General features: G+C 38.0%; 1 protein-coding gene across 1 annotated transcript in view; it reads left to right on the top strand.

Moving 5' to 3' along the window:
- TRHDE (thyrotropin releasing hormone degrading enzyme) overlaps window positions 1–13,074 on the top strand; it is a 209,869-nt gene that overhangs the window by 140,097 nt on the left and 56,698 nt on the right. Inside the window, exon 10 of the mRNA XM_032105718.1 lies at window positions 12,451–12,539. Coding sequence (XP_031961609.1) covers window positions 12,451–12,539 — 89 coding nt within the window. The remainder of the gene's footprint in view (window positions 1–12,450; window positions 12,540–13,074) is intronic.

Raw genomic sequence — 13,074 nt, 5'->3', positions numbered from 1 at the left:
GAATAAGGACAGCAGTGGTTGTGGGGAGCTGCTTAACATGCAGTGGGTAGGAGAGGGAATGTGGCACATCAGGGTGGAGGTGTGAGCGGGAGTGGAAGCATTAAAGTTGTCTAGCTGGAATAGGTAAATATGGTGTACCAGGGAAATGGAAAAGGCGTTTGAAGTGGGGGCTTTAGTGAGGGAAAGAGCAGACTGGGGAAGGCCCAGACAGCATTTGGTAGAGACAAATTTTATGGGAGGGGTGAGGGTGGATAAATGTCATATTTTGTTGGCTTTGGAAAAATCAGAGATGTGAGTTCCCTGTTGTAGATCAGAGGATAAAAATTCTAACATGCTCTATTTTTTATGTCTTCTTTTTCCTGCTTTTTAAAGTTGCTGATAATAGGTTTCTTTTCTTATCCCTTTGTATGAGCCTTCACGCTCAATAGCAGAATCTTAGGTTTTATGGAGAAGATACTTTGGTGGGGGACTCTTAGGGAAGTTTACTGAGGAGACAGAAACAATCATAGGAATTATATTTTAATCTTGCTTAAACAAGTATTCAGAGTATTCACAGTATTCAGAGGAAAAATCAGAACTGAACACTGGAATATGCTGAAAAATGTTTGGTACTAAGTCTCTGAGAACATACTGGAAGTTTGTAAACATAGCTGAAGTGCTACTCTCTTATTCCTGTGGATCCTTCTCAGCCCATAACACATCCTTGTGCTCCAATCAGAGAAATCTCAGATCTGTGCTCTAATTAAGGGGTTATGTTTACGGGTAAAGGATGACACAAAGATGGGGTTTGCATGATCAGCCCCGTGTGTGCAATTCTGCAAGGATGTGTGCACCGGTGCAAGGCAGAACAGAGGATGTTGGAGAGATTAAGAGCCTTTATTTCAGGCAGCTGTTAGGACAAACACTTAACACTGCTTAAGCCAAGCTTCTTTGTATCCATCTTTGATTCAGCACCCAAAGTTGCTTGTCACTTATGAAAATGAAGCCTTTTGTGTTTTAGTGTGAAAGGTACTGTTAGGCAGGAAGGAGACAGCCTGTGCTGACAAAGAATTTGTAGTATTTGTTCTTTGCCCACATCATTTTTCTAAAATTGGTAAGGTACACTGCTAGCACTGACACTGAAATGAGTCAGTTTTAGATAGCTTCATAATATTAATAGCCACCTCATTTTGAATTTATTTTTGGATGAAATATTTAGCTAATATTAGACAGAACTTAAGAAAGTTTAGTAATCAGATAATTATATTTTTTGTGTTATGTTATTATCTGACAGTGCTTCTTTTTTTTTCCCTCAAATTTGGTAATTTGATTCAAATTTACTCATTTAAATTACCTTGTGTCTACCCTTAAAAAACCAAAGGGTAATGAAGTTCATAGATAGGATGGCCAAAGACATACAGCTATTTTCTAACAGAATATGCAGCCTGTCATCTTAAGGCAGACTCACAGCGCACAGCCACACGTGAGCTCTTTCATGCTAGGGCTGCTGCTACAGCAATGAATCTTTTTTTATGTCTGGAACTTTGTGTTGTTGTTACATTGGTAAGGGCATTATATTTTGCATAAGACTCCTGGAAAATGTAAATTTTTTTCCTTTTTCTGCTCTAGGATTTACTTACTGCTGAAAATTATTCCAAAGATTCTTGTGAAATCCAGAAGGAGTTAGGACTATGGCAGAGTAAAGGAAAACCACAAAATCTACATCTTTAATACATTGCTATTAAACATGTTAATCACTGTTATGACTACGGATGAATTATAGTGTCAATTATTGTTTTAAAATACATGCCTCTAAAATTCATTCCAGTGATCCTGTACTGACATTGAAAATATTTTCTCTCTATATCTTTGTATTTAGGTCCTTGTACAGAAAAAAACCTAAACAATCCATGATCCATCCTAAAATAGTTGCTCTTAGAAGCAGCTATCAACCCTTCATTTAGAGTATACCAATATGATTGCCTTTTTTAATATGTTTCTAGATGAAAGCATATATAAGAGACAAATATATTAAATTAACAGCTGTATTGAGGCAGACCTGCAAATAAAGAAGCTTACCATCAGAAGCAAGTCATCCTAGATGTGCTAGACTCTTTCAAGACTAGAATATAATCTTCCTAGTCACTCATGCAATTTTAAATATTTCTCCAAACTATAAAGATTATTCATAATTTCCTTTGTGTGTGCAGCTAAGTATAATTTTTGTTCAAAATTATTGTAGCTTCACAATACCAAATACCTTCCAGATTGCAGTCTTGTCTTCCCTCTGAAATATATGTATCAGCTGTATTCAATTGCCCATCCAATCAAAGCCTCAGACAAAGTAGATAAATTTTCGTAGTTAAGAGGCGAGACTGCTCTACAAATTGATTTCTGTTCATCCATGAGACATCTGCTAAGTTCACTTCTATTAAAAATTTGAAATACTCTTCAAAATCTTGACACCTCAGGTGTGAAGGCCATTCAGAGCCACCAGGTGTTGAAGCCATTATCTGCCTGGCAGCGCCTATCAAGACCTGACCCTGTTGTTTTGGATGGTAGGTTGGTCTGACTGAAAAATTTAAACATGTCCATAGTTGAGGCATTAGGGAGAAAGAAGAGAAGAACTCTTACAAAAAAGCTCAGGTAGGTTTTGACAGTGTTTGGTTTAGATGGTAACAAGAAGGCAATAATTTCTGAGTAATAGCGTGTGCCTCACTTGGAATTTTGTTACTTGCTTACACAATACTGTGTGCGTGTTATATTGCACCCTACCTTCACTATATCTGGACTCTTGAATGAAAAAATTACTGTCTCTATTACAGCAAGATAGAGCTCCTTAAAGACAATGCTGGAACACTGTATTTAATTCACAGAGCCCGCCAAAGTCCACCAAAATTTTGTAAAGGAGCAGGTAACTCCTCTGCCCAGTGTAGTGCAGAATAATCTTAGAATAAGCATTTCCACAATCTTTTTCTTCCAGTCTTTTTCCAGTTGCTCATGTAGTCAGTGTTATTAATTTCTCTGTCTTTCTTTTTTGCCTTAGCTTACCTTTTTATTGTTGACCAGTCTGTTGGTCTTGGGTGAGAACCCCTCTAACGCCGGAATCCCAATGTCAGCCCCATTTCTTTTCCTCATTTTGATTAAATCCAGCAAACTATTCATCCTATAATTAATGTGATGTGTGTCACACTTACTGTGCCCTGCTGTTTCATTTCTGCACTGCATACAATGTTGCAGTCAGAAGTTGTCTATCTGCAGGATTTGTGAAAGTCCTGTCCACTTCAGACACCAGAACCTTCTCCTGTTAATACAACTAAAGTACTGTCCTTTGTGGTTTCAAGTCAGCTGACTGCAACTTGTTCCTTGATGAAAAAGTCTAATATTGTCTGCTTTTTCATCCCCCTTGTAGAGGAATCCAACTTAATCAGTTGTCTTTACCAGTGTTACTCACCTGTTTCTCACTGTTGCTTGTATTAAACTTTTTGTTCTCACTCTGAACACAGGAATTAAGATCACACTGGGCATATGCAGATGACCAATGAATACCTCAAGCTGTGTTCAGGGGATCTCAGTTATTTCAAATTGTTCTTTTTTATCCATTTTTCATTTTTTATTTGTCTTTGCTACAAAGTTAGTGAAATCTTCCCTTCCTATCTGCCTCTTCCATGCTCACAGGGTACAAGGAATTCCCTGTCTCAGTGTAGGAAGTGTAATAACTGGGAAAGAGGGAATAACATCTTCCTTTGTTGTTTTATGCCTCTAGGCACAGCCTACAATCACTTTACTAGCATGTATTAAATCTAATGAAATCTCTGTGTTCTTCAGTCTTGTGAGAATGATATTCACAACATGAATATATTGTCAGCTCCTTATCCATTAAACAGAACTAGCACTCTTGTAGAACTGCGCTTAATAAAAGTGTGTGATTTCCTGTGATACCCACATGAGCTTCCTGAATTACTCCTTACTGAATGAGATACTATACATTATAATAATCTGGAAAAATCTCTATGATGCGTTTAAATTATCTTTCCCAACACAATCTTTCTAGCAAGTGTGGCTTACGAAACTGTATCCTGCTGAGTTCTGCTTCTTGTATAATTTTTTTCTTTAGTAGGAAGCTCTGAAGCTGTTCTGCTGTTCAACAACTTTCACTCATTTTCCACTGACCATCTTATATGTACTTGTGCTCTCAGCCTAGGATTAAATGCTTCCAGGTATCTCTGCAACAAGGCTTGTGATTTTATAGATTAGTTGAATACACTTGCAGGTTTTCTGTTAACAATTTATCTTTGAACCTTCAATATCTTAACATTCAAAATTCACTGAAAGCAAAGGCTTTCTTTTGGCTTGTGTTGTGGTTCAACCTCAGCCAGCATCTAAGCCCTATGCAGCCACTCGCTCACTCCCTGCGTTGCGATGGGGGAGAGAATTGGAAAAGTGAGAAAACTCATTGCTTGAGACAAAGCTTAAAAGGGAAAGCAAAAGGTGTGTGCACAAGCAAAGCAAAACAAGGATTTTAGTCACCACTTTCCATGGGCAGGGAGGTTTTCAGCAATCCCCAGGAAAGCCAGGCTGCATCATGCTTAACAGTTACTGGGGAAGACAAACATTACAAAATCCCCTCTTCCTCCTTCTTCCCCAGCTTTATATATGGAGCATGAAGTCACATGGTATGGCGCATTCCTTGGGTCACTTGGGGTCTTTTGTGTTGGCTGTGCCTCCTCCCAGCTTCTTGTGCACCCCAAGCCTCCTTGCTGGTAGGGTAGGGTGAGAGGCAGGAAAGGCCTTGGTGCTGTGTAAGCACTGCTCAGCAATAGCTAAAACATCCCTGTGTTATCAAAACTGTTTTCAGCAAAAGTCAAAAAAATAGCTCCATACCAGCTACTAGGAAGTAGTAGCCCAAACCTTGCTAATCTTGCTAACAGAAACTGTACTTGTCTTGGCAAGAAAAGTGAGAGATCTCTACTGTCTGCCTTCTATGCTGATTTAATATCCAAACATCACACAATCCTTAGGTCATGTTATCAGCTTTCTATACCTTTTAATTTATAATGAGCACTAAGGTCATTAGCCAGAAACATCTGCAGCCATGCATCTAAATTCTTCTTTTACTTGCCACTATTTGTATATTTTTCTGGAGATCAGCCAGGTATTCAACCGAAGTAAAAGTACAAATCTTTAAATCTTAGTTTTTGTTCTGTAAGATTTATTTGCTTTCAAAAGGTCAGATTTTCTCATTACTTTGCTTTTGTGGTTTTCTTGTCTCTGAAATCCAAGCAACGTAAGTTAATGCAGATGATTCATAGCAATATATTCCCTCAATAAGAAATGCCAATGTCCTAACCTGTTCAGGGAATCATCAGTGTTTGCAAGGGCCACACTGGGAAAGTGTTCTCTTCTCAGACTCAGTGCTGCTCAGCTGAGCATATGTGTCTATGTACATGAGATTTCAGCATTTCCATCTGGAGAGAGCTGTGAATGGCAAACTAATGCCAAGGCATCCTTGCTCCCTGTTTCTCATCTTCAGCCACTCTGGATGTACCAGGTTGTTATCTTTAACTGAAGAGACAGAGTTGGGATTTTGGGTATTAAATTCTGGTGGTTAAAATAAGGAGGTAGTTGTCTAAACCAGTCAGTTTTACTCTTGGATTTTCTTTTTTATGCTTTTTACTCTTAAACTATTTTTATGCCTCACTTTATCTCAGTGTTAAATAGCTTTAATAATATCCCTCCCTGATATGAGGTCTTAGATTGTTATGTTCTCAAAATACTTCACAAAGATTAGTAAGCGTTACCAATGAACAAGAAATGGATTCCCATCCCACAGAAATTCTCAACATATCAAAACATTTTCCTGCACTGAATCAGGACAAAAATCAAAGCAAAAATTGGGGAAAAATTGGTTTAGAGCACTCATTTCAATTCTGTGGTTTAACTATCTCACATTTCAGTTTCAGTCATTTTAATTTCTCCCTGCAATTTATTGAATCAGCAAACTGAAAGTTCTTATTTAAAACAGTAGTTATAATATGTTGCAACAGTGCCTTTTTTATATTTGAAAATCTGTGCTGAAGCCTTCTTTTTCTTACAAGCAGCTTGTTTTGAAAATTTGCCTTTTTCACTTAGAAATGAAAAAGTTTCATAGGGAAACTCAGGTTTAATTATGGAAGGACTCTTTGTCAACATGGAGTGGTTGGAGAGGCCCATTTAGTTGCTTGCACATGTGACTGGTGACATTCAAGGTGCCATCCAAGGTGCCATCAGGTATCTTACTTTGCCTTGTGCTGCCACTACACAGGCGAGAGCATCCTTAGGTGCTCTGCCATATCTTACAGACCGTGGTAGATGTCTCAAATATCCGATGACAGCTCATTTGCCATCACGTTGAACAACTGAATTTATCCCAGAGAAACTGAGTCATGGAAGAGTGATGGTTGGGATTTCACCAATGCCAGCTGATGGGTACATGATTTCTGTTCTTCCAGCCTGAGATAATTCACAATTTCATTTCTCAGCCTACTGAGCTATTTGAAAGTACATACAGCTTTTGGTGTTAAGCTTTCCTGAAAGTAATTCTGTAGAAGCTTCACAGTGGGAGAGATTAGGAAAAAAAAGCAGATGGCAAATCATTTGCCTCAACTGACTTGATTGATTTTGTGTGATGCCACTGAATATACAGCCTGTATATCCTCCTCTGATATCATGTTCTACCTACAGTGAAACTTGTTTTCCTGTGTGCTGATCACATTTGAGTAGAAGGCTTTATCTCCTAAAGTCTCTTCCCACCTAAATCATTCTATGATTCAAGTTCATGATTGCCACTACACTTTAAAATAATTATCCTTATTATATCCTGCTAAGAGGCAAATCACTTAATCTGCTTTTGTGCAAAGCATTTTAATTTTGTCCCTCATTCTTCTGTTGTTAGATGTACTAAAAACCAGTAATTTTTTTTCCTTAAATCTGTACATTGTTCTATGCTTCTGTCTTGCCATGGTGGTTTTCCTCCTTTGATTTCCTGGCTAAGTATATAATCAAAGACTATTATAGATGTCTTCTGTATCTAGATGTATGTACCTTTTTGTAATTTAACTGAGTTTTTATGTGGTCTTTGAGGTCCAGCTTCCTCCTTAAAGATTCCTAAAGAAATTAATCTGTACCAGGATAAGAGAATTGTTTATAAATACAAGCAAAAAGTGAAAAATTAGATGGTTGAATTTCTTACTGGCGGGTGATAGCCCATGAGATTCTTGAGAAACCTGTGCTGATTTTTTTCCTATTCAGCTGTGTGATAAAGGGTGTGGAAGAGTGAGGTGTCAGGACTTTTCTGGTAATAGGAGTTCTGTCAGTGTAGTAAAAACAAGTATTACTTACCAAGATGACAGAAATATTCCTTAGTGCTAGTTGACATGGCAGTAAAAAGACAGATGAAGCTAAATGTTGATAATGAGGTGATACATGTAGGGAAACCAGTTCAAACTCAGATACTCTGTATCTGAAGAAACTATTTTCTCTCAGGAAAGAGATCTTGGACCTGTGGTAGGTAATGTTCTGTAAATACCACGTTGCTGTCCAGACATGTTCAAGCAAATAAATAGAACAGTAGGGATTAGTAGAAAAGAAGCATTTTAAAAAGTATAAAGAGTGTAGAAGAGAAAAGAATTATGCTACTTTTGATCCATGGTAGACATGCCTTCAAAGCACTGAAGCCAGGCTTGGTTTTTTAACCTGAAATAGTAGGTAGAAAAAATACAGAGGTGGACAGTAAGAGGGATTAAGTACAGTTGCTGTGTAAAGAACAGCAGGATAGATTAGAAATCTTTAACCCAGGGGTTTGTGAAAGCAGAATAAAAGAGGCATGTGGTTGTTCACTTTCTCTGCCATTCACGTGTAGGTAAGCTGGATTCTAGAGTGGTACTTTAGTTACAGATATTCTGTCACTTTATGTGAAGCAATCACATTGCTTGTATGCTCCTTATAATGCAGGATAATAAGCCTCTGAATATTGAGCAGATACCTTCATTGTTCTGTGAGTAATGACTAGGAATAGCTCAACTTCTTTGTTTAGTTTTGAATCCAGGGGAGAAGGGAGAAATGTCACTGGAAGAATGTGGTATTCATTGCCAGCAGTGTGTGGAAGCTTGGTACATTATGATTATTGGGAAGATGAATCTTGAATATGTATGGATTTACATCCCAGCAAAAACATTTCACATTTCATTAATGCGAAAAAGTAGTTGAAAAGGTGTGCAAAATCTGAAACGCCAGGAGCCCTACCTTTTCTTTTTTTATTACCTGAGATCTTTATTTAGTAAGCAGAGGAAATAAACTACTGCCCTTTTTCTGGCTTTGCATAGCTCCTTGCAAGCCAACTAATTGTTCCACTGAAAACCCCATGTTACTACAATATTAGTATTCATCAGAGCCAAAAGTGTGAGGCATCATGTTTGTTTAATGTTTTACAGTCTCAGGATTTGCCCTGATCAAAGGAATCTCAGTTCCTTTTTGCTGAAAATCAAGTCGTAACCAAGTAATCATCACAAATATGATAATTTTCCAAGTGAGGTAAAGTATACTAATACTGCCTAACTAGTCATTATGTAATGCTCAAGACAAAAAAAAATCTATATAATCCACACAGAGCATAATTAGCTTGCTTCTTGTATTACATTAGCTAGCTTCTAGTATTGCGTGTACCTTGGCCAATGCAGGGTTCTGATACTTTACAAAAGAAGTCCTTCTGATTATTCTTTAAGCTGAATGAACACGCTTCAGTATTATGCACTGATATGGTGCTACAAAAAAACCCACCAGTGCATTCCCTTTAACTGTGCATTATCCTGTCAACCTAAGTTTAACTATTTCACATGAACAGTTTCTCACTTGTAAATCAGCAATAAAAGGTTTATTTGTACTACTTTTCAACAAGATTCCCCTTTCATTACATCTCTTGAAGATTGAACAATATAATGTTCAGCACAGTTCATGTTAACATGTCTGTTCTAGTTTTAGGTGTCTCTCTTCCTCAGCTCCAGAGATGTTTTTTTTAAAATTCCTGAAATAGTCCTTAGTTTTTCCACAATAAGAGGTTTGCCTTTAGCTCCCCATCAAAGTAATCAGGTTTGATTCTGGAGGGACATTATGTGGGCCACCTCTGCAGCTGAGCAGCATCTCAGGCAGACTGAGCACACAGTTCATTAGCACCATTTCACCCAGGGGCTGAGTGTGCTATCTGTACAGGCATCTGAGTCCTGCAGACATAATCTTGACAGTAAGAGGACTAAATGGGTTGTTTCAAGTCTTGCTGCCCTGGTCACTGGGCCCTCAAGGCTAGATTCTTATTGTCACTGGAACTGGCTTGTCACAGCAGGCAGCACATGGCCAGGTGGAATGGGATGCTTTTTTCCCTGATCAGGTACATACTGAGAGCACACTGGTGATGCTCTCGACATATAAAGAATAAATAAAAGGTCTGCACTACTCTCAGACAAAGCAGGAAGAAAGCAGCCAAGTGGGCCCCCTTTTTCCTCTTTGCTTTGTGAAGTAGAAGACTCCTGATAGAAAAGTGCAAGAAAAGTTTGCTTCTCTCTGGTCACACCTGGAGAACACAGTCCACACAGATCATTCAGAGACAATGAATGGAAGATGTCTGCTTGGAAGGTGAGCCAGATGCATCCCCCTCATGTACACAGAAGTTAGCTACAGCTTCTTCTGAAACAGCAGCAGAAGTTTCTCTGAGAATGAAGAAGAACAGAAGGAGAAAACAGATAAATGGAGAAAACAGCAGCAGTAAAGTAGGAAAAATCTGTTTTTTCTAGATGTTTACTAAAAGGACACCTGTGGCTCATCTGAGACACCACTAACTTAGAAGGTGAGATTTGGAGGTTCTGGAAAGTGCCAAGAATGTCAGGACATCTCTTATATTGGGGAGATAAAAGTTAAATTTGCCAGTACTAATATTCCCAACTAAATCCCATATGTTTTCTGGTGAGTAGCTTTTGTGACACTTGTTCTACAGCTACATCATCTTTCAGAGAAGGATTTGACTTCACTTCAGTAGGATTTACCTTAATTGGAGGCAATATAAAATACTATAAGTTAGTATAAAATTGTTCTCTGTATAGATATTACAATGTACAGAATACCTTTCTGTGAAGTTCCTTCTCAAAATGACAAGTGTCCATATATATGTTCATACATGAATATTTGTGGATGGGTATATATGTGCTTAAATCACCTACATAGGCAGCTCACGGTATCTTTTATTTTGCAGTTTAGCTTTTTCAGTAGGAGTTGAAGGGTCATAAAAACACCATGCAAATACAGTTTTAAATTTTTTTTTTCACATACCAATGTTCCTGTTTTTTCAAATAATGTACAAACTCTATGCTAAATTTTGCCTAATTTTTCTCAATCACAGTTTGCCAGCATCTTTTTCATTCTGGAGAACCAAGTATTTAGAACTGGGTATGTTTCTAAAGGTGATGTATTTCCTAGAAGGTTTTTTGGACAGACCCTAAAACACTGGTGAGTGTCTAGTAAGGTATAAGGTATTTAGAAGAGTAGTGAATATAATTTGGTGCATCACTTCATAGCATCTCCTGACTGCCCTCACCTGTTGAACCCAGGAGTTACTGCTGCTGTAGCTAAAGCAGCAGGACGCAGTACACACTTGAATCTCATTACTCCAGCTCACAGTCTAGAATATTAGTTAAGCCAAAAATGAAGGTAACCTTGTGTGAAGACCCCAGATTGGGAACTGGAGAAGATAATCCACCAATGGACATCCTTTTCCACTGGCTGTGCTGTGGAGTGTGATAATGTCCAGCATGAGGAGTCGGCAGACTGATAAAGCCAATAGCATCTTCAAATGACACAGCTTAATTATCCAAAAAGTCTCTGCCAGAGCATGTGCTTAGTGACCTTATCTTCTGTGGAGGAGTAGAGCTAATTATTTTCCCAATGTGTCATGGTACCAACATTCAGAGAACCTAAAATCACATGGAACCTTTTTTCTTCTCTCATATGGCAATAAATGCCAGTTTCCTTTCTAGTGTCACTCATCGCTCTTTCAGCTATATGGTTGTCCAAGTATCTCCCCATCTTTGCTGAAGCGCTGCTGTATGGACAAGTGTTTTCTTGCACATGATTCTGTTCTAAGCAGTACATATTCCTGTGTGTGCTGAGGGCTCTTTGCAAATGGGTGGGTAGCTGTGAGCCAAGTGTGGTGGCAGGGCAGGGGTCTGTCCCTCCTCCAGCCTCCAAGTCAGGCCAGCAAGGCAACCCTTGGAAGCCAGCCCATGTGGACTGTGGCTCTGGAACATTTGGATAGTGTTTGTAATTCAGTGGAGCAGGCTTCTGGGTACGTGGAAAGGAGCAAACCTAATTTTTAATTCAGTACCATAGGCTAGTTCTGCAATGCTGTGTACCAGCAGGAGAGAACTGGCCCTCACTCATCTTTGCATCATTTTAATGCAATCAGTCTAAAGTGATATTCTCACTTGGTATCAAAGCAGTACTATACAGTGATATCTGAGTTTGGGCCAGTCTCTTGCCACGCTGCCTTGCTTAACTGCACACATACTCCCATTGACCCCCTACCTAAGGACCAGCAAAGGGACCACGTGTACCATTACTGAGTACTTCCCCTTTACTGGTTTACAAAATGACATGGCAGGCCTGTGAAGGAAATGCTACTTTTGAGAGTTCAGGAATAGAGGTGATGATAAAGACATGAAGAAAATCATCCTTTCCATCTGTCCCTAAAAGTATTCACTTCATACAGTCAATTTCTGTTTATTGAGATAAAGATGTTATTTATAACATTTACTTCAAAATAGAAACAATTTGTAATACCCTATAGGGAAGTTGGGGTCTGATTATATCAGTGCATCACCAAACCCACATGTAGCGTGTTTTGTCTGGTTTGCATATGCGTAGGTGGTAATAAATTGTGCCAAGACGGAGAAATTGTGGAGATCTGTTCCATTCATTTTGTTTTTATAAACCAGCAGCAGTGAAAGCCCATTGTAGCTTTTTAAGAGGTTGCTAGAAGAGTATGGTATTTTTAAACTTTGAAGTCCCTATAAATCAAAGCATGTCTTATATGGAGGTTTTTTCTAAGTAAATGTAAAAAAGTGTTCTTTATATGAGAAATCATTATTTCCTCTTTTGTGAAGCCTTTTCTTAAACTAGGAAAAGCCTTTTTAAAAAGTCCTCATATGATGATAGTATTTGAAAAAATGTAAATTATAATTTAGGTTGGGATTTTCTTATAAATTATTTTTTCTTTGTTATGATACTAATAGCAAATGCATTTCAAAATCAAAGTAACTTGTTAGAATCGACAGATCTTTACACTGCTACTGAGATTGTGTTTTTATTTCTTTGACATGATCCCTGATTGCTGTGAGAAGAATCAGTTCAGTATTTTTGTTCTTAGATTCCCCCTCCTTTGTCTTGCAGCTACTTGTGGCAGATTCCATTAACAATTGCAGTAGGAAATACGAGTCACATCTCATCAGAGGCAATTATATGGGTGTCTAACAAATCAGGTAAAAATAAACTTTCCTCCCAGTGGAATCTCATAAAGCATACTTGTGTTTTCCTCAACTGTATCTTTGGAATTGATCCTAGATAATTGTTTAGTTGCTCTGCACCCAATTTTAACTGCTTAAAATGAATTGCAAAAAAAGCAGAGCTGGGAAGGGAGGGAGGAGGAATGAAGGATGAGCAACAATCTAGATTTATAATTATTTCAGAATTCAGACAGTATAATGTAAAATTTTTACAAAGAAATGTAGAGTGCTAACTATTTTATATTTGGCAACACATATCAAATAATTGATGAATGCAATTCACTTTATTGATTGGTGAAAGTTAAATGTAATATTGTATAATGAAGCAGATATGATGAGTATGATTTAGTATATGTAGAATTCTAGCATTTTTTACTCGATCTGTAGTCTGAACCAGGGCTAAGAAGTGGTTGCTGTCATTAAAATTTTCCTTATTGATCTATCAAAAGTATTTGTTCTCTCTATTAGATAACCATATGCTGGACCTCAAAAGTGCATTATTCTGCTTACT

This window comes from Corvus moneduloides, chromosome 4, assembly GCF_009650955.1.
Source record: "Corvus moneduloides isolate bCorMon1 chromosome 4, bCorMon1.pri, whole genome shotgun sequence".
In the NCBI taxonomy this organism is placed as follows: Eukaryota; Metazoa; Chordata; class Aves; order Passeriformes; family Corvidae; genus Corvus; species Corvus moneduloides.
This window is presented reverse-complemented; position numbering and strand designations above follow the sequence as displayed.